The sequence below is a fragment of the Corvus kubaryi genome, unplaced genomic scaffold, assembly GCF_017639235.1.
Source record: "Corvus kubaryi isolate FWS band 111438036 unplaced genomic scaffold, C.kubaryi_AGA036_p1.0 split3-73, whole genome shotgun sequence".
NCBI lineage: Eukaryota > Metazoa > Chordata > Aves > Passeriformes > Corvidae > Corvus > Corvus kubaryi.
This window is the reverse complement of record NW_024582091.1, coordinates 32,431,074-32,453,882: the sequence shown is the minus strand read 5'-3', so window position 1 is coordinate 32,453,882 and position 22,809 is coordinate 32,431,074. Positions and strand designations below refer to the sequence as shown.

At 42.0% G+C, this 22,809-nt stretch overlaps 1 protein-coding gene across 1 annotated transcript in view; it reads right to left on the bottom strand.

Annotated features, from left to right (window-relative positions):
- RNF217 (ring finger protein 217) overlaps positions 1-22,809 on the bottom strand; it is a 66,323-nt gene that overhangs the window by 42,884 nt on the left and 630 nt on the right. The window contains exon 2 of the mRNA XM_042016653.1: positions 22,544-22,804. Within this exon, the coding sequence (XP_041872587.1) occupies positions 22,544-22,804 (261 nt within the window). The remainder of the gene's footprint in view (positions 1-22,543; positions 22,805-22,809) is intronic.

The following is a 22,809-nucleotide window of genomic DNA, read 5'->3' as shown; positions in this document are numbered from 1 at the left end:
GTGCATTGAAAGTTGAAACCACATTTCGATTCACATTTAATGCAATGACGGATACAGCCACAACAGGGAGCAAACACACAAGATAAACAAGTGTAAACAGCACAGCATTCTCCAGGGAGCTGAGGCAAAAGCTTAAACAGTGATTCCGATCCATACTTGGAGAAGCAGAACTGAAGTGTCACCCTAGATGGGACCAAATAACCCACCACCAAAGAGTTAAACTGTTACCTAAGATACCTCAGTAGAAACCCGCAGCACAGAAGAAAAAAATCATCTCATGAAAGTTGAAAGTACAATTCTGTCCCATAATTGATCTAATCCTGTAGAGTGCTGCACTCATCTAGTGCACAGTCATTTCTAAACGGCTTATTAAACAGCCAAGCTATCAGAGTTAATTGTCCTGAAGATCAAACTCTGTCTGTAATTCTGGGGTTGCTACTGTGTCAGGTCAGTCTACCCAAGAATCTGCCAAATAGGGTTCTCACTGAAGCTTGATTGTCCCCTTGATTAAGGGACAGTTTGTGTATTGATTGCTGCAGACCTTGTTTGTCAAAAGCAGCTAGAATCTTTATATCATGAAACCATTAGAAACAGCAAAACAAGGGGGAAAGCAGACAACACACGTGGTGTATACCAGGACAATCAAACTGTAACTGTTTAGAACAATATATTCCACTTTCCCCTAAAGCAGAGAAAACATGAAACGAGTTCATTTAAATTCCTAGAGGCAGTTCTATCAGCTGACTAGGCTATTAATATACTCATTTTCACATCAGGTTTACAACAAGAGAAGAAATTACAACTTCCCATTTTTTACAAATTCTCTTTATAAAGATGAAACAAAGCAAACCCACTACTAGTTATCTCATTTGCTGTTTATATATGTAAATCTATGTCTATCAAAAGTATAACATAACAAGACCTTTACAACGAACCTTTTATTACTTCAAAACATTGATATGGATATGACAAAGCTGTTGCAAGGTAGCATTGTGCTCCAACAGCCTGCTTTTGTGATGAGGCAAAAATGAACAACAAAGGTAGAATAAGTCAAGTGTCCCAGGTTAGACTCCTGGCTAAAATCTCAGTGTTAACAGTGAGGAAGAGATCTGATTTGTGCAAAAGTACCATTGTGATAAGGCTGTGGAAATACTTGTGTGTAGGAGAAAAAAAACCAACAAAAACAAAACAACTAAAACACCACAAGATAAAATAAGGTTTCCTTTCCCTGCCTTAGGGGTCTTTAATCACTTTGAAAATAACAGCAGTCCCAGACAGTGTATGAATATGGAAAGGTGGGAATAACTGTTGTCATCACTGAATTCAGATCCCTGCCATCATCCTTTTTGGCTGGTTATAGAGACTGGCCTGGAATAGAAAGGAAAAAGATAACTCCTACCTACACAGACTTCTCTTTCTGGACTGTATGCCAGGTTTACCCCATATCACCAGTTTAACCCAGTGTCTCCAGTTAAGTGATCAAACATCTACATAGACCTGAAAGGTTTGGGGTGCAGGTCCAGCCAGACCTCTCACATACCAGCTGTTCCCAGTATCCCTCCCCTGGTCTCAGACCCCTTCAGCCACTCCATCAGGTCAGCCAAGACTGACATTATCTCAGACTGCACCCTGACTAATAGCTAAAAATTTATGGAAGTCAATGCAGCTCTCTCTTCTTCCTTTCTCCTTTAGAGAGCAACTGCAAGGCTGCAAGGAGAGAAGTTTCAGTTAGCTAACACAGGAGACTGAAGTGTTTTTAAATTAGTTTTCCAACTGATGAAGCAGTTGAATTAATTCCCCCTGTGACACATGATCACTAGTTCACAACCCAAGAGATAACTGGGAAGCGCACAGACACAGAGACTCTTGCAGAGGTAGCAGGCCGCCAGTTGTCTTACTCGTCATGTCAACCTACACCTTCAGATCAAGTACCAAGCACACCTCATGTTAACTGTGTTTACTTTTAGGAAGCTACAAGCCCAAAATATGCTCAGCAGCTCCTCTCAGTAAAAAAAAAACAAAAAAAAAACCAACTTAATGGCAACTACAGCACCAGGGTTGTAGGGGTGCACTTGATCACTGCCTCCATGTGAGAGTCTAAGCAGCAGTGTTTCCTGCACAGGTGGCAGAATTTCTGTTCTTCAGAAAGCAGCCTGTATTTTAGCATAGCTACGTGATTATTAGGTTTATGAGTACTAATGTATATTTCCCCATTTTGCACAAGTACTTAAAATGCTCAGTAACATGCACAAAAATCCTTCACTGAGCTTCGGGTCTCAGCCCAGCATTTGCCCTAACACCCACCTCACAGCCCTTCAGATGGTCTTCACGCTTACCACTTCTGTTGGCACAATTCCTGCCCTCCTCTCAGCTGTCTCCCTGAAGGATACAAGAGTCTTATCTGTAAAGCTAGAGCAAGAGGAATAGTTATGAGGTAAGTTTTTTAAGATGAAGAAATAAATTACTTGTAATGAAACAACTAAGTTAATACGTAACCTCAGCAACTTTGGACCAAGAAGCAGAGAGGAACTCTACCAACAACTGTCAAATATGCTACAAAACATTCTGAAGCAGCTGACCAAAAGAATAAAACAATGATTATTAAAAGATATACTGTGAACAGGACACCTCATTAACTTGACATACACTGCAAGAAGTTTCTACTAAGTATGTTTCATGTTTCTATTCTAAGAGTAAAGATATTACCTCTGGAGACACCAAGTTAAAAATGGTTGTAGTAGGAAAAGCTGCTTACAATCAGAAGAAAACCACTGCTTTTTCATTTCTGTAGGCACTGCCTACCTCTTTACAAAAAATAACTCAAACTTGTCTCAACATCATCCCCTGCAACACACAAAAAACCCCAAAAACAGAAAAATCAAGGATTATTGACGACAAGGGTTTGAAAAATGATGAACAGGTTGTTAGACACCTAGATAGTTCACTTCTGCCAGTCCTAAACTTTTGTAGGGCTCCAGAAACTGGTTTGTCACACTGAACTTTTATAGAAGCATTTTTGCAGTACCAGTAGGTATCAGAGTTTTCAAACCACCACCAGAAAGGACTGCAGCCTGGGGACCAGGAGGTGGGCAGGTGAAGTGGGGCAAAGGAGGTATCAAGTCAGCTATATCCATCTCCACTTCTGAAGCCATGGACTCTAGTAGTAATTGAATTCAATACCAGTTGAGGAAATCCTAGTTTCATTAATTATTTCCAAAGAATGTATAAAGTCCTCAGTGGGAGGACTTACCAAGTAGGAACGGAAGCAGCGCAGGAGTAGAAAGGAATTGTTACAAAGCACGATAACAGAGAACACAAGAGGGTTTGTACACAAGGACATACGTCTCTTCAACTCCAGATTCTGACAGACCAAAAACCAAAGGGTCAACAGATTTTGTGACAAAGAGACAAACAGATAAACAGAATGATTGTTAGCAAGGAGGAGAAAACTTTTTGAAAGTATTTGATTTAGCATTTTGTTAGTATTTTCATTGAAATGGAAACACCCCACATGATATCAAACACTGACCTGTCTAGTCAAATATGGCCCCTCTTGAAATACTAGTTTTGTTTCAGATTTTTAATGGTATAAGAACTATTGTTCTTTAGAAAAATAACCCAACAGTTCTTCCAGATCTGCACACTGTGATTATTCCCTATGTTTAAGTAATCATTGACCACCATTTTCCACCAAAACAAGCCTCTATAGAGGCCTGGGTAGCTGCAGTCATTCATCTCACAAAGGGGAAAGACGTCACAGCTGTGTTAGCATGTTTGGGGACAGGAAGAAGACAAGAACAGAAAATTCAGGAAAAAGAAAGAAGAGACACCCATATCAGCCTTTCCTAGGAAGTCCTGCCTTTCCCATAATTCGCGTCTTTTCTCTCCTGCAGTTTTGCCCCAGAAAAGAACATCCTCTTGCCTGACATATACGTGGAAAAAAGTCTAGTCTTCAAAATTTTCTGAATCCACCTAATTTTCCTGACTTACTTGTAAAGCCTTTTTTTAACCTGCACAAACAGCAGGAGCTGCCACTAAAAGCTGCTGTCGTTGCTATGCAGGAAACTGCTGCCCCAAAGCACACTGACCTTCTGTGTAAGAGAAAGGCAGGAATATTTGTATTTGTGACTTTTGTGGCTTTGAGAGAATGCTCAAAAACCAAGATAAGTTTTATATACTTTTCACAATGCTCCCTGCAACAAGGAAAATGGGTGGCATCCTGCTGCAGAACTAAGTTTTGAGTTGCACTCACATTTCTAAGAATCAAAACATCGCTGCCTGAGAACAAACATGGCTGAGTTAGTTTCCTAATAAACTCATGTTAGCTTCCTAATAAACTTGGCAATTTTAGAATTTCTGCTCATGTGTGTCTACTTCTGACTCTTCCCCACCACCCCAATACACTATAGGTTTTTGAACCTATAGAAGAAGAATCATAAAAGCTGAGAACTTCTGGCAACACAGTAGGACAGAAAACCAGCTTGATGGTTCCCAAAAATGGACTTTCCCCAACCACTAGGATTTCTAGTACTTGTTAAAACAAGTCTCAGAACTTTCCTTCGTGGCAAGAGACCGGGTTCAGTGACCTCCCCACCCCCATATTCACAACTGGATAGGGAGGGATGGTAGAAGCATCCCTCCAGAGCTAGTCCCTGGCACTCCCCCACGCCCTTTATGTTCACACCTGCTGTCCCACTGTGTGCCTGTGCGGCTCCATAACTTCCTACAAATACAGAGGCTTACTACACTTTTAGTACCAAGTAACTTACAATATTAACATTAGGATGGCACATCTGAAATTCAGTGGGTTAACTGAATGAAAGCCACTCTGACTTTCTTTCCTCACACACTCCATGTATTTCCTACATAAACTGAAGGTGACCTAGTTGAAATAGCTTGAAGAGCATAAAAAAGACTAATTTTTTTTTTGGTCAAACTTCATTTGAGAACAGGCTAATTCACTCAAACAGCAAGAAAAGAAAAGTAACTAAATAAATCTGTTAGAATTTATATGAAAATATCAATGGTGTGGTGAGGCACTGCAACAAGTTGCTAGAGAAGCTGTGGATGCCCCATCCCTAGAAGTGTTCAAGGTCAGACTAGATGGGGCCCTAGGCAACCTGATGCAGAGGGTGGCATCCCTGCCTATGGCAGGGAGGCTGGAACTAGATTATATTTAATGTCTTTTCCAATCCAAACCATTCTATGAGTCTGTAAAAATATAACCTTTCAAAACTGCATCACTCAGGTAAAAATGACAAATATGAAAAAGCTAAAGGATGTTTATAGTTAAATCCACAAGTCATTTGCTGTTAAGCAATGGTAAGGCATTATCAAGAGAAAGTTTAAGAATATTTTATTAAATAATTTATATTTAATGAAATATTTTTTATTAAAGGTGAAAGTAATAATTAGCTGTATTCCTACGCATAGGCTAACCTAATTATAAAGCCATTTTTAACAATGAGGTCTTTGGAGTCTACTTTCAACCTCTACTGAGATACCTGTCTAGTAAAATATTTTAATGTAATTATGGAAAGAATTATAGAAGACCGAAGAAAAGACTCACATATAGTTCAAGTGGAATAGAAAAGTGCCTGAGTCTCTCAACTGATCAATGATTCCCCCAAATGATCACTTACATCTCGTGTTTTCATATGCAGAATAATTATGCAAGTTTTGCACAATGAACAACTTAATACATATGAGAAAGTCTGACAAAACTATATAAATCAAGAAAGCAATAAACATTATTAAAATTAGGAAAAAATACGAAACCCCATACTAGTGCTAATGTTCATACACTCGCACATTTTGTGTCTCTAAAGTACAAACGGTTATGCTTAAAGTGCAAATTACAGTTCAATTTGATTTCTCATTTGCAAAACTGTAATCAGTAAGAAAGAACAGACTAGCAGACTACAGACTACACAGAAAGAATGATGAAACCGATCATGAAAGCATTTTTTAATGTGCCCCTCCAGCAATTTCTGCACACCAAATCTCTAAAGAAAATTATTAATTTCTCATTATAGAATATAAATGTCTTGCAAGTAAGAATGTCTTTTTCCTAATACCAGCTTAATTTACCTCAAAGCACAGCTCTTAGTGATTTTGAGTACCAAAGGTGAGTTAACAAACTGAGTTGCTGCAGTTAAGTGGTCATCTGCAAGAAGTCCCCAGGGACTTGGCTGGGATCACCCTGGAGGGGGCTCTAATAGTACCAGGAAGGGGAAAAACTGACAACACAGTCTTCTACTTTCACTACTACGTTATTCTCTCTCATCTCATGGCTCCTGGACTCATGAAAATTGTAATAATCCTCTACTCCTCAAAAACATTTCTGTGGGAGAGTATCAGCTTCTACACACTTTTGTCAGCAAGGTGGAAATCGATCCATCACACACAGAGGGGAAAAAAGGTAACTCTAGATCAAAGGGAATAGCTACTAGCAGTAGCAGACAGTTACCTTATGCTGATCAGCTGCTAGGGAGATATGTGCCAGGAGAAATCACAGCCCAGGCAGAGCACATGAAGGGAGCAAGCAAAGCCCTGCAGCCTGCAAGCACCCAGCCTCTCTTATGCCCTGCTGCCTCTGCTCCCTGGAATTCTTCTGGTCTCTCTGCACCAGGATTTCCCACACACAACTCTGGCCTTATTCCTCACCAAGCAGGACAGTCAGCCTTCCATCTCCGCATCAGAAGCCTTACTGGATGTCCCCTGGAAAGCAGGCTGCCTTCAGAGACCATGCTGCGGCACAGCATCCAGAAACAAGGTGCCCTGTCCCATGCAATTTAATCCACCACAGCATATTACAGGGGTCTAAAATTGCCAACATGGACAAAATGTGCACCTAGTTTAAGTCCCACAGGACTGGAACACCTCAATGCTATAAGAATTAGTGAGTTAAGCCACCTAATGAAAAAATCTGCAGATAATACATGATGAAAAACTGCAGTTAAATACTTCATTTCCTGTGTACAGCATTTGTAAACATGAACACAGAAATCCTGAATTACTGAGTTCCTCACTGAAACACTAAATATTTTTAGTGAAATAATCTAAATGTTATTTGTTGGGGTGGGGTTTTTTTTTTGTTTTTTAAACTGCAGGAACAACCAAGTAAGTGGGTTTCTCCAAAGTTTACTCTCGGAGTTCTTCAAACTAACCATACACTGGAATTTCCCCCATAGATTCAAGGAAGATGGAACACTTGTGTTTGGAAGAAACCAAGAAAATCTAGAAGTCTGGGTTAGGATTCTTCAATCCTAACAGCAGACAATAATTTTCACCTGTGATAAAAAAAAAAAAAATTAGTATATTAAAAATACACTTGCTGAACTCACAAGGGACTTCACATGGTTTTCCTCTCATTAGTGCAGCCCTACCTGCCCAGCTGTATCAGTCACTTCCTGCACAAGCATTTGAACACCTACATGGCATAAAAACACCTCTTATTCCATCCAACACAGTACACAGGTTTAACTGAAACATTAAAGCTGCAGTTGGAGTAAACCTGTCCCCTGTGCCATCACACACAGGAACTCTACTGCTTCAGAAAGATTAGATCTTATTCCCAATGCCCTCCTACCACAAACCAAATTCTGCTCAAAGAGAAAGAGAGGAGGAGGAAAAAAAGAAAGGAAAAGCAGATAAATGAAGTCTTAATCTCATGGTTATTCCATTTTCTTCTTACTTATAGAGCTTGACAGGTAAGAAAAGGGAGAATAAAATCTACCTCTTCTGCTACTTCAAGGAGATGGGAGGGTGTCTTCCAAAATCTTTTGTAAAAACCAATGCAACAGTAAGATAACTACTACGTGCTTTTGTACTTCCAATTTTCACAACCGTTCTACTTTGCAACCAAAACTATCCATACAATAGAAGCACACGGCTATCGAGCTCTATCTTCAAAACCAGTGTGCTGGAATCACAGTTGAGTACCAGAGTAACATAGGCTAGCCCAGAACTTCTGCAAGCCACAAGTAACAACGCTTCCCATGACCATTCACTGCTTTGAACATAGGTCAGTCCCCTCTCTAGCAGTGTACAGATCAGCAAGGAGCAGAGAAGCCAGCTGTAAATGATGTGTCATGGAAGTTCGGCCTTGGCTTAAGTGTCTTCACTGAACACAACAGAGTGACACCACCAGTGCAAAGCATGGACAGCTCTCAGGGAAATTTACTACTTGCTCTAAAGCACTTCATCAAACAAAAGGTGGTGACATCTAATTACAAAGATCCTCCTGCAAGGAAGCCTCTCTCCTGGCCAATTAAACATTGCCCGGAAGAAAAACAAGACAAACACTTCAAGACAACAGAAATAAGCACAAAGTCCACAACTGAGTAATTTTCACTTGAATTCCACTGATGAACAATCTACAGTGTGACCAAGTTTGCCTTCAATTCTATAAACCTTTTCTGAGTGCCACTACAAACACCCTATGCAAAAGGATCACTGTGAAAAGGAAACTGCAGTTTAAAAAGCTCCTGACAGCGGAAAGGAAACTTACCCAGGAAAGGGAAGAAGAAAGAGAGCACAATTTGGAAGCTGGTGAGAACAGAGGTCACTCTCCAGGAACTTTACAGCACTCACTAGATAAGCAATGTACTTTTTGAAGAAGCTCAACTTCCTGCCATAAATAAAGGTTTTATAACCCACTCAAAATATGTATCAGCCAGCCATTTACTTCATTTAATCCATCTTATTACTTGGACAGTAGCATTGCATTTTTCAGGTGTTTCAATAGACCAGTACACAAGACATACCATTATCTGATATATTCCAGATACAGTTCTCATCAGTTTTTCCACCATGGCTTATATATGAAGAAATCCATTAAAACCATACAACTTTTAGAAATATTTTCAATGTTTCAATGCCTATTGGTGTCAGCATATATCAGTTCTCATGTTTGTGCAAGGTTTGTTTAAACCCAGAAGTAGGCTTGTTGTGATTCAACTTGTGCCTCATATTGATTTCAGAACCAAAATTTGCATCTATCAGTGCTTCCATTAAATTTGTCTTTCCAGACTGACTTCACTGGTGAACTCAGAGACACAAAGTGATATAACCTTACAGGAGACCAGTTTAATCTGGTATAAATCTAATTTAACAAGAACTGAATTAAAAAAAAAATTCTTTCATGCTGCAGTTTTCAAAGGTGCAAACATATACAGAAAATTAAAAACATACAACATGTGTGCATGGCTACCGAGCCTCTACCTCTATGCAAGATTTATTGATTTTCCCTGTGGATCTAGCTTCTACAAAAAGCAGCTATAAAGAGCACAACAGCTTCAACAGGTTCATCTAGACAGTTTGCAGATGTATTTCGTACAGAAATTGAGTACAGAAACTCAACGTTTATTGCATCTCATCAGCAAAGCCCTCCCTATGTACACCAAGCCAGGCACAGAGCCAGGATGGATTTCACCATAATCCCCAATAAACCACCTTGCAACCACCCTGAGCTTCCGAAGCACTACCTGGCAGCCAACGTTAAGTACTCTAAGAATGCTAAAATCCTTCTACAAAACTTGTCAGATATTGGTATTAAAAACTGGAAGGAAACAAAAAACTTAGAATGAGATATCAGGAGATAAAGCCAAAATGACAATGCTGCAGCCTGTCAACTGAAACACACAGCTAAACTACAGACTAACAGAAAGACAAGGACATTCAACAACCAGCTACTTCCTTCCAGAAATTTACAGCAAACTTGCCCAGGTGGTAACAGTTAGTTTCACAAAAAAAAAAAAAAAAAAAAAAAATCTTTTTCAAAACAGACCCCACACCCAAACCACATGATTTCAGAGATTGTTTTTCAATGTTACATAGCTCTTCCACCTTAACCATCTGTTCTGTTCATTGTTTTAATGTAAAAGCAATCAGTGGAAACGAAAACAATCACTGGTCTTTGCTAAATGTTCTCTCTCCTAAGTTTCTTTATAAAACAGCCTGCATGAATTCCCTTGGAGAGTTTTTTCACAAAGGCATCCTCTATAGCCTAGGTCAACTCGGGTAACAGCAATGCAGTCTCTCCTCTGCCAGTAGAGGGAAGGAATCGCTTGGAAATTGCTCTGATCCAGCCAGATCAGTCTAACCAGAAATTCTCAAAAATTCAGTTTTAGAATTTATTTGAGAGCTATTTCTCCTAAAACCAGAGTGAGACACTTGACTTTACCTCCCATACGGTCAAAACAATGCCAGCTACAGAGCACTGCTTGAAGTGTGCTGCTTGTAGGTACACATTGGGCATTAAAAAGTATTTTACAGTTTTCAGTGGCCAAGAAAAAAGTAATGCCAGAAAATAAAACTCTTCTACCGTTTCCTCATTGGACTGCAGCGTATCAACAGAGTACACTGAGACGCACAGGCAGCCTTACCATCCAGATGGGCCAAATTCAGCACACACTGGTGCCACATGGAAAGCCTTCTTTGGGAGTACTGAAGGTGCTGGCTTTGAGAACTGCTCTGATACTGCACTTTTGCTCCCAATTTCAGGTACTGGAAAGACTCTCCCAAATCCCTCCCTCTGACAGAGGCTCATACTGGTTTCTAGCCTAACTTAATTCCTTTCAATTTTTAGAGTCTGTGTTGTGCCAAAAATTCTTTACAAGTGCCTACCCAAATTACCCCCTCCTGCATTTAGACAGAACAGTCATTTCTTCTCCCAGTTCTCCTTGCGCTCAAGTAAGCAGTTCTGCATCTGCGTAGCAGCTCTTTTCTCCTTGCAGTCCTTCTGGCTCATGCCATTTTTCTTAAACCTGATTTAATGGGTTTGCATGGCCTGGTTTTGGGGGACTAGTGGGGGGAGAGGGATTACAGGGGTGGCCTCTGTGAGAAGCTGCCAGAAGCTTCCTCCATGTCTGGCAGAGCCAATCCCTGGTGGCTCCAAAGATGGACGTGCCACTGGCCAAGGCTGGGCCAATTAGAAATGATGGTAACACTTCTGAGATAACAGAGTTAACAAGAGAAAAAAAAGTTACTGCGCAGTGGTAATTGTGGCCCGAGAAGAGCAGGGTGAGAATATGTGAGAGGAACAGCCCTGCAAACCAAGGTCAGTGCAAAAGGAGGGGCAGGAGGTGCTCCAGGCACCAGAGCTGGGATTTCTCTGCAGCCTGCGGTGCTCATGCCCCTGCAGCCCATGGAGTTCCACAGGGATGCAGAGATCCACCTGCAGCCCCTGGGGGAGACCCATGTTGGAGCAGGGGGATGCCTGAGAGCCTCCTAAGAGGCTGTGACCCTGTGGGAGACTCGTGGAGAGAAGGGCCCATGCTGCAGCAGCCTGTCCTTGGGGGACAGCACCCTGGGGAAGTGTGACCCATGCTGCAGCAGTTTGGGGAGGACTGTTGACCGTGAAATGGACTCACACTGGAGATGTTCCTGGAGAACTGTCTCCTGCAGGAGGGGACCCCACCGTGCAGCAGGGGAAGGACTCTTCTTCCTGAGCAGTGGGAGAAACTCCTGATGTGATGAACTGACCATAACCCCTTCCCTGTCTCCTAGTACCCTGGGGTAGGACGTGGAGCTGGGAAGGGGGGGGAGGGGTGGGGAGATGTGTTTTTAAGGGTTTATTTTACTTCTCATTATCCTGCTCTGATTTTGTTAGCAATAAATTCAATTAGTATCTCTAACCCGATTCTGTTTTGCCCATGATGGTATATGGTGAGTGATCTCTCTCTGTCCTTATCTCAACCCATAAACCCCTCATTGTATCTTCTCTCTCCTGTTCAGCTGCAGAGGGGAGTGAGAGAGAGGCTTTGGTGGGTGTCTGGCATCTGGCCAGTATCAGACAACTACACCCGGGATTCCAAACAAAGCCTCACCAGATGCAAGTGTCTCATTCCTCTCCTCTCTGTACTAGAGCCTCAAATTGCATTCAGGTTTTTTAGTGGTTTCATCATTATCAGCATCATCTGCTATCATTCACCCAGATCTGCTGTCTCCTACTAACATTCCAACAGTTGGACAAGTTCATACTTGAAAAATAAAAATAATGAAAAACTTCTTCCTTGCTCCTTCTTTTCACCATAAAGATAGATAAAATTCTCCTACATGGAAACTTGATAGAGAAGCAAAATGATAAGCTAGTATCAGAAAACTTATCATCTGGTGACAGTTTATTACTGAGGCAATGAAATGGGACCCTTCTCCTGCTCTCTTCTCCTTTCCCCAAACATCTCACAGCTTCTCACGAGAAAACATGCTTCTAGTCTGTGAAAACTGTAGTTATAGCCCAATGCACATCCTAGAACTTTTCTTAAAATCTAGGTTAATTTTAAGAACAGGCTTAAAATTTTTATGGGTCAAAAGCAGTACACCTATGGAAACATAAAAAATCAATTAGACTGGCAAAAAATATGCTGAAATAGTCACTATTTTAGTTGTCTTCTTCAGTAGAAATTTTTCAGTTTTTACTTATACCAAGAGAATGTATGACCAAGGTCAAAAAAACCTTCACTATCAAAATCTAATTATGCATACCAGCTCTTCCATGACAGTGCTGTACCTTGCTCTGTTGTACGTTTTTGAATGTCATATTCAATACCGATGTGCATTTTGTGTCTTTGCAGAAGAAAAAACCCAAACAAAACACCAAAAAACCTAACACGCCTATCACCCACCCACCAAAAAAACCCTAACAAAACACAACATAACCCACACAGTAAAACCCCAAAACTCTTCTATAATTTTAAGTTCTGCATCTTTTCACTTGTTATTCAAACAGATTAGGAACAACAAGAAACTTCCTTTGAGAGCTCTGTGGTGCAGAAAAAAATTTCTCCCGAGAAAATAATGATCATACTTGGCATTGCCTGGCTGCAGCAAACTAAATCTGTTGAAACAAGCAAGATCAAAAGAGAGGTTCCTCACCTGCAACAATACTCACATGAAAAACTTCATTTGTAAGATTATCTTAGGAATAATCTATGTTACAAAACACATGAGGATGCTTTAGAATTCAGCTAGTTGAAAGCTCCTATTTAATGATGCCACATGTGGCAGAGACAGGAGCAGTGGGTACCAGCCTGGGCTTGACTGGGCACCTCAGTGCTGTGAGCAGCTCAGAGTAACTCCCAGGACCCTGCCTGTCCAAGAGCTGTGGGTGCAGATGCACCTTCAGGCGCTGGATGAACTGTGACTTCCATCTGGCTTGTGAAAGAGGAAATGATGCAGCAACAGGACCGAATTGCAGTTCTGATTTCATCAAGCTCCAATGAAAACCCCCACCTGTCACCTTCATGAATACACCATTTTCAAACGTTTTGGTCTGACAGGCTGCCACAGCTGCCAAAATAAATGGCTTGGCTTAGCACTTTATCCAGTACCACCTTGTGGTGAAATAAACATTTGCATATTGTGCATAACAATTAGAAACTGGGTAAGAATAAAAGAAGCAAAAAATGACTGTAAGAGGTTAGTTTTTAAACCAGATCTTTTTTTCTGATGATGGATCAAGTGATGCACAAATAGTAGGGAACAAGTAGCAGACTGGGGTGAGCAGCATTGCTAGCTAAAATCACTGTATACCATCAGCTTTAGACAAGTCACCTTTTCTTGACATGGATAAAAAACAGAACGAGATTCAGAACTCATTTTAGAACCTTAATTTACCAGAAGTGATAACCTGGCCTTGTCTGACTACCTGTCATGGCCTGGGTGAGGTTCTCATGAAGCATTACACTCTGCAATAATTCAGGTAGGATTCGATGAGTTACTTTCACTGAAAGAACAACAAATCAAGCCTTGACATGAAATACCTACTTTGCTGTGACAAAAGCACTCAGCGATGTCCATCAGTAACAGCTGCAACTCACTGCAAGGAAGATTTATATCTTACTGACTGGGAAGATGCTAGTAATTTAAAATCAAGTTAGAACTCCAAATAATGTCTTGAAAGAATGGACATCTTCAGAAGTTTGAAAATTACTCTTTAAGTGTTACTGAGAAATACAACACAAATAAGGCTGAATTTACTTTCCATTACACAAATGAGTGAAAATTTCTGAGTCTGCTTGATTTCCACTGCCCTTATGTAGGGCAAATGGGCACTACCAAATACGTGCATACTTTGAAATATCCAGATTTTAATACTGTATTTCACTTTGGCCGCTTTGAGGTCTAGGTGGACCTGTATATGTCAATATGCATAAGTGTCTAACAGCAACAACACTTAGACTGAACTTCAGTGTTTCACAACTCATTTTCTGCCCTAACCTCCATATGAATTCGTTCATCACAATAAAACATATTATCACTATAATTCTGTCTGGAGCCCTAACATGTACGTTTTGCAGTTGGTATGCAACACTAGGCATCTTAATACTATGGGCCATGTTTGCTCTTTTGCAGATCCATCCATTCTGAAAAACTCTGAAGTTGCACATTCTTTCCCACTTTTAAGCTGCATGCTAATGCCATAAAGTTAACTAAACAGAGTTTCCAAGCTATTGCACAACTGAACTGCACATGCATGTGAAAAAGCACTGAGCAATTTCTATACTTCCTCCTGTGAGGCTTCTAAGCAGACAAATTTTACCTGACACTGCACAGGTGCACTGGAATGGAAAGGCATAAGGTGTCCTCTCCCCAGTTAACACTCTCATAGCGAGCAACATTAAAATAGCTGGAAGGTTAAGAAGCCCTTGCCCATCATTTCTTTGCCCCCATACAGCAGCAATAGTACTGACTATAGTGAAGGACTTCCTTTTGCTTCTGCAGGTAATTGGCACCTCTCACAGGCACTCTGTAATCGTGTCACAGATGGGATGCTTCACCTACCTACTCCACCCACCCTGCCGCCAGTAGGATATAAAAGTCTTCCAGCAGCTCAGTAAAACACTAACCCATTATTTTCCTGGAAGTTCTATACTTTAAAGTGTGTTTAGAATCCTTACTATTTTTTTTTTCTTTTTAAGGCTAGATTTATTTCCTGCCTGCCTCCATCCAATAGGAAACCAGAAAAAGAGCTAGTCCCATCTCACTTTCTGGCCACAATTTACAAGAATAACTGGCCAGTAATCAGCTGCAGCTTTAAATAGAGGCCAAAGATCCAGCCCACATGGAGGCCACCAGTCTTCACAATTCCCTTTTGTTTTATGAACACTTACCCTCAGCAAGTCCACCTTCTGGAGCAAACCAATTCCTACATGACCATTGTGCCCTTCCCATCCCAGCAATCTTCTTCTCCCTTTTCTTCCTTCCTTGTATTGTGTGAGCAACCCCCACAGAGCCACGTCACAGCTGAAACAGTTTGGATAGGACTTCCCTTTCCTACAAGCTAAAGGGACAGAGTCATTCAGATCCCCGTTCTACACCACCCAAGCTGATACACAACCATTCCTACGAGATCAGGATGCCAAACAAAGTAAACTAGAGAGGTGCTTGCCCCTGCTGCCATTCGTATCATGTTAGTGGTAGAAAACAATACACAGTGGCATCAGGATGACTAAGCTTGAAAAAATGAAACTTTGCCCCTTCTGTTTTCCAGTACAAAATCTTATATAGTTTCTGCTGTACTTAATAAAAACATCACTGGGGAAAATGAGTGCTCTACAGTCTACTAGCAAGCTCGAAAGGAAATGGAAATGTGATAACTTAGAAATTTCTTTACCTTTTCATGGAATTCTAATCCAGAAAGTGCACAGCCTTTCTCACAAGGAAGTAAACGAGAGCAACAGCGCATCCCAATAAGGCTGTCAATGAAAATATACATAAATCTCAAACTGAAGCAGCGAGGTAGCATCTAAGGTAAATGTGGACTTAAATGTAGAATCTAAGCCATTTCAAATTTAATTCCAAATCTGGCCTAAACTACTGTTAAACTTCTGACCTTCAGCACTGAAATCCACACATTGTTTTCTCTCTTAGTAAAGTCTTGAATTTGTTTTTCATCCTAATTTTTAACTTCCAAGTAAAATTCATTTCTTTGCCCTACAAAAAATTTTTCAAGTACTTAAAAATGGACTTAAAAATTAAATAGGCTCTTCACCACTAGGCAGATTTGTCACTTTTTCTAGTGTAGAAAAAGTAGTAAGTATTTGGCTAATAATATCCTATAGACAATGACTTTTTTACTTTTAAAAGACAATTCACCAAGAAAGTACTTAAAATAAAAAAGAGCAAGAGAAACATAAGCACAAGCAGATAAAGCATACAGAAAGATAGATAAACCTGGGTGGGTAAGTAATGCCCTTCTTCAAGGGGATGCCTCCAGTTAGAATTCTTTTAAAGAAATTACATCCCTTACAACCCTTAATCATTTTGACAATGTACTGACATCCTGGCCATTTAAAATACATACTTTCCTTGAGCCTGGCTGGTTAAGACAGCAGGAAGCAAGATATTTGTACAAGAAGAAAAGAGGAATGAAGGGCCAAGAGGCCCCAGAGCAGTTGGAAGAACAGTTGTTCTGGGTGGAGAAGCAGGAATGGGGCAGAGGTGAGCTGAAGTTCTTCCCAACCCTCATTTAACTCCTTCATTTCTTTTTGTTTGGGCAATTAAACCCAAACAACTCAGTTTTCAACTCATTTAATTTTACATTCCCTGGACTGATTCCATACCTGTGCCTGGTAGCTCCTGTGAACAGCTGGTGGGAGCAGTGGGAGGGAAGGCATGCAGCAGATGATCTCCTGATGGCTCAGCTTGTCTGTGGTCCCCAATGCCAACACCACCCACAGACCAGTGAGGTGCAACACACTGCCTGTGAGAGACAGCTGACAAGGAGGGCTTCTGCTTCACAGAAATTACACACTTTCAAATTAGGTTTCAACCCCAGCTAAAACAAAACTGGTTCCCTATCTCCCACTGCAATTTGCCATTCACAGGAAGACTTTACACTTCATAATCAACTTTACTATAAACACCAGTGAACTCATGGTATTGCCGTAGCACCCACCATTTACCCCCATCCCTCACTATCAACATCAACAATTTCATAATATCCTCCCCTCAGGAACTTGGGCATTTCTCCATTAGCAAAGCCCTTCCTTCAACTGTTCAAAGGTAACACCATCTTTTCTACTCTCAGTATATTGGATCCCAGAGTTTTACCGAAAATGTTCTTAGCTGTAAGAACAGCCACTCTCTTACCCTTCACTTCATAACAGCATGGCTAAGAAAGGACAGCCACAATTCCAGCTCTACATCTGGCAAAGACTTATCCAAACAAGAGGAAGTCATAGCTAGCCATGCAGAATAAGCTCAAAGCTAGTTCTGCACAGGGAACGAACATACCACATGCAGTGCTCACATGCTGACAGAGCACCTAGGCCTACACACACTAGGATAACTAGGCAGTATTATCATTCAAGAACATTGCTCAAAACTAGTTTTCTTTACAATTAATTTCAAAGCATTTTCATGAATGCTGGATTTTGTAAACTGTTCCAAACTTAAGTTTTGGCACAAACTGGATTCATCAAGAAGCATTCAAGATGGACTAAAAGTCTGCCATATATCTTGTCAACTTGAAAGACTAACTCTTACAATCTTAGAGGTACTTGGGTATCATCCTGAACTGTGACATCTGGCTATGCAACAGCATTTTGGCACTGGCACTGCATACAACACATCAGGAGAACACAACAGACTTTCAGAAGCTGTTTGCTGAGTATGACAGAGAAGTTTAGGTGCCCCTGCAGCTTACAGGCTGCTCATATCTGATGGACCAAGTCTGTCTGCCTTCTCCTCCTCCTCCTCAAGGAACACAGCCAGCTTACAGTGACTGAGGTTGCTGATTTGGTTTAGAAAGCCTGTAAACCAGCAGGCTCTTTTCTCCTCCTGCACCTCTCTTCCTCCTTTGGAAACTTCTGTGTTCTTGCAATGTCAGCTGGAGGGGTGGTTGCTCACCCTGCCATCACCTCCTGGTAGGCAGTTTGCAGCCATCCCAGCAACTCGGTAGCTGGTGTTAGAGCATGGTTTTAGATTAATTACCCTTGCAAACACAGAGCTGCTTCTGCACTGAATGACAGTGGCCCTTCTGAGCTCTGGTTTGACTCAGGGCAAAAGCAGCTCATTAACCATCAGATGATTCAGCACTTGGTGCCTACATTTCTGCTGGCTGGTTTTCATCAGCAGACTACAGCTTTGAAGATGTATCATTTTTATGATACCATCAGGCACCTGACGAGACACAGGTGTCAAGACCCTCCAGCTCTAAGCCAGTACTAGCTTTATGTGATACAGATTGCTCCTAAATTTTCCTCTTTGCTATGCAGCTTTATAATCACATTCCCCACAAAAATCCTGACTGTAACAGTCAGCAGCTTTTTTTCTCCAGCTCTTTCAGAAAGAAATCATGCACAGAAAAGAAAGGGGTCAAAAACAAGATCTCTGGTCACAGACAGAGAAAGACTGGTAAGAGGTCCTGAGCAGAGGGAGGATGATCTCCACATTTCATGCCCGGAAGAGAGCAGGATTCTTGTCCCACCAAAGCTAACCATGCACAAAACGTCAGATGCAGTCCCTCCCCACCCCCAACAATCCCTTTTGATTTACTCATGGCTACTAATCTCATTACAGTTCCTATAATTAAAGTACTATAAAATCTGATGAAGAATACAGTATCCTGTTTAAATTAACTCACCCGAAGTCTTTTAATATAAAAATGACTACTTCAACAGAGTTACAAGATTTACAAAATAAAGTATCACTAATGAGCACAGGATCAAAACTGGATTATCAAGTTTCCCGATTTGCATGTAGAAAGAGCAAGCACCAAGGTTTCTATAAAACTTTTGCAGCCGTTTTATAGGAAAAGTGAAATGCTCCCTGTGACTTAAATATACAAGCAGCTCAGAGAGGTTAGGAAGTGAATCACTCTTTTAGCAAACCTCTGTATGCACAGTTTCTGAAATAACCTAGGTTTGGTGCCATGTTTAATGGAGAGAAAGATGGGAAAGGAAGGAGGTGAAGGAGATATGGACATAATACTATACCTGTGAGATTAAGTGTCCTGGCTGTTCCTTCCCTGTCCCAAGTTTGTATGCTGGATGAAAGAGTGCAAAAACCCACAGCTCCCAGCTGAATGGGAAATGGCTCTTCCACACTTTTGACCCCAACCTCACTCCACACATACCTGAGAGTCCATGGAGGGAGAACACTGGCCTTTCAGAAAATTACACTCTTCAACCTCATCCATTAAGCATAACAAACAACAGCTCTGGGCTGCCTCAACTCCTGGAGGCAGAGTTTGCTGGGACCTGACTCAGGCTCTGTGGGATCCACACCAGATCCTGAGCTGTGAAAGCCACCACACCACATCCTGAGGGGTAAAAGCCACAACCTCTTCCATGATAACCCATCACCCATACCTATCAATTACCACATCATCAATGTCTTTGAGTCCAAACAAATAGCCACAAAATTTTTTTGTGAATGGTAGATCAACTGGTCACAGTCAGACCCTGAAGAGCCCTGAGGGCTCTGTGACTATCAGGATGTGAGACAGAATAGCTAAATTGAGGCAGAGGTAAAGTTACGAAATTTTCCAAAGTCAGGCTCCAGATCAGCCTGGGCATTCCAGGCTCGTCTGCTAAGCTTCTGCTCCAGCCACTAAATCTTTGAAGGGGATTATGCAGCAAGGTGCCAGTGACAAGAAAGACTGGACTTGACCTCTAAGGACCTTCAGATGTTACCCTCATTTTCCAGTATGCTGGTAACATGATGAACAAACTCTGCAGTTGGAGTATTTTCATCTGGCATTCCTTTTAAGAATGCCTAAAACTTCAGTTGATTTTCTGATCTATAAAAGGCTCCAAGGCAGAAGTTCTGATGTTCTTATGTATTTGCATAGAAGAAAGCAGAGTGCATTAACAGAGTTTTTCCTTTGCTACTTCATTAAACATCATTTCAGGAATCACAATGAAGCCATCATGAAGAATACAGCTTTCTTCAGTGAGAGAACACACACAGACATCAAAGGCAACACAAATTATTTTAACTGCTATACTTCTGCCAACATATTCCACATCTTCAGCATGAAGAGACCACTCCTCCAGAGATATAGAGTCAGCCAGTGCACAGATTACTATTTCTCTGACAAGGAAACCAAATCTAAACTATGCACAATGCTGCTTTGGAGTTTTGTTTTTCAGTTGTTTTTTGTTTGTTTTCAATTTCAGGTACATTCTTAAATCAGGCTGATCATATCCAAAAGTACGATCTTTTAAAATTTTCAAACAAAACAGCTTTTCAGCATTTATTTCTTTTGATTTTCTAATAAATTTTCTTTTTAATTTGCTACAAAAAGTGCAAAGTCTCGAAAGATAACGATTTCTAACCTATACTGGCTTTTCACTCATCCTTCCCAGAAACTCTTCTAATATAACTGACATGGAGAAGCCTTTCTGTCTCCCCAGGATGACTCACAGGGTCCTTTCACAGCACAAAGGAAAAACAGATCACTTCTTGTTCTTCCTGAAGAAATATCACTTTCTCGTCCTTTTCAAAAAGGAAGATAAGGGAAGAACATGTTGAACTGTTTCTTGTAATATTTTGTTTCATTTTTCCCTAACAAATTTATCAAGCAACTAAAATTCTGCCTGGTCATGAAAGCATCTGTAACAACATGTCCACAGAAGTGCTCTGTGAATCTCAATCCTCAAGATCAGCATCCCTTGCCCCACCTTTAATGCACAGGAGTAAGCACCCATATGGCTGTGTGCCATACGGGTACCTTGTAACAGCTCCTGGGATCAGCTTTGCGGGTGCTTAGCAACAGTAGTGGCTTCCCTGAAGGGGGCATCCCTGCATACACATCCAACACCTGGACAATGCTAAACCCACTTCATAGCACATATACCTGGCTCCTAGGCCAGTCAGCTATTCCAGCCACCAAGCTACTGCTTCATTCTCCAAGAGTCCAGCCTAAACCAGGCATAAGAGTTCTTCAGCATGGCTTTAAATACCAGATCATGTAACTTCCATTACATCACTGTAAACTACAGGCACCTGCAGAAGATAGGGAAGACCATCCTGACATCACAACACTCGGCAATTTCCAGCTTCAATGAAAGTCAATATTCTGACACGTGATCTCAGTGGCAGATATCAAAGTGGCACAAATATGCACTGACAATATAATCTAAAAACCTAATGAGAATTTCCAGTCTACCACTTATCTACAAATCAAATCATTCTGGTCTCTGTGCACAAAGACTCAAAAAGGCTTACTAAGTGTTCCCGAGTTTCAGTGTTAAAGGAAACACACAAAACATAACTCTGACCAGCCAATCCATCGGTTCCCAAGTTAAGCTCTTCGCTGTTATCTAAACATATCCAAACTGGATCATAAAAATCCTAGTGAGTTTACTGTTAGCCAGAACAAATACTACCAGCACCAGCAAATGCTACACAGGCTACCAGGGCCCAGAGAGGAGCAAGTACTTGACTTCTGCCAGCACGTGCAATTTCCAAGCAGTGAAATGTACTCTGGTCAGAAGAGGCCTGTCAACTACTTATACAGTGCAGGGGTAGGTGTAACCAACCATCCATCCCTTCCCTACACGCACAGCCCAGCAGGAGCACAAACTGCCCCAGTACAGCACCAAGCCCCAACAGGTGTAAAATTCATTCCAACACCAAACTAGAACATCTCCACCAAGCACGGCCTAAAAATTTCTGCTAAATAAAAGCATAAAGGTGGTAAACAAAGGGTTTAGTTGGTTTTGTTTTTCCCCCACACACCATACTTCTCCCATTGTTCTTTGTGTTTAGGGTATAACTACATCAACAGCAGAAACACACAAGTATTCTGCGGTGCTAAACTAGCTACTGAAAACATTAGTGAAGATAGATAGAGCTTAGTTATCAAGCGCTGATTTTGATTTGAAACAGCAGTTCTGACTGACAGAACAGTGATGAACATGTAAGCACCCTATCTGCCAGCTATCTGCCCAGGATGGAAAAGTTGTGTTTTCAAATTTTTTCCTCAAATAAGTTATTGTTTACTCTTGTTAACGGCAATTATTCACCAGCAGTCACACACACACTATTTGAACCTCGCACAATTGGCCTAACACCAAACGCGATGTGTCCTGTGAGGACCAGGCCGAGCGGCTGCGCCAAGAGCCCGAACATCAGCAAGCCCGAGCGGCGGCGGGCAAAACCCCCGGCTCCAGGAGCCACTTCGGAGGCGGCTGCCAACGCTACCAAACTCCACTCCTTATCACTCCTTGGCCTCCTCTTAAAAGAAAGCTGGTACTTCCAGCCAGGTAACAGCAAGACTTTCAGATTTCAAAGCGAAAATCCTTGTAAAGATGGGAAGAGCCTGAAAACACAGAAGTGACCAGCCCGACCAGCTGCGTACGAACGCGCGGACCAGCACTTCAGGAACGGGAAGTCGCTGAATCCGCAGGTCGCACGCAGGTGGCGGCCGACCGCGTTCAACACGGGACGGGAAAAGCTCCCTCCCGCTCCGCACCCCACGGCCCGGGCTGGCTCGCCGGGCCCGGCGCAGCGCTCAGCCCCGCCGGGCTGCCCGAGCACGCGGCCACAGCCCCCCCAACACACCCCGGCAGCGACCGCTGGGAAGTACCTGGGAGCTGAGGTACCGCCGGAGGCACTCCTCGCACACCGCCTTCTTGCAGCAGGACAGGGGCTTGATGGGCTTCTCCTCCAGGCACACGCGGCAGCTCAGCACCAGCAGCGGCCCGAACTCGCCCGCGATCAGCCCGGAGAAGGGCTCGGGCAGCAGGTACAAGTCCACCACCTCGATGCTGCCGCCCGACGACAGCGGGTCGTCGCCCGACACCACCTCGCGCCGCGCCGGGGGCTGCCCCACGCCCGGGCCGCCGCGGGGGG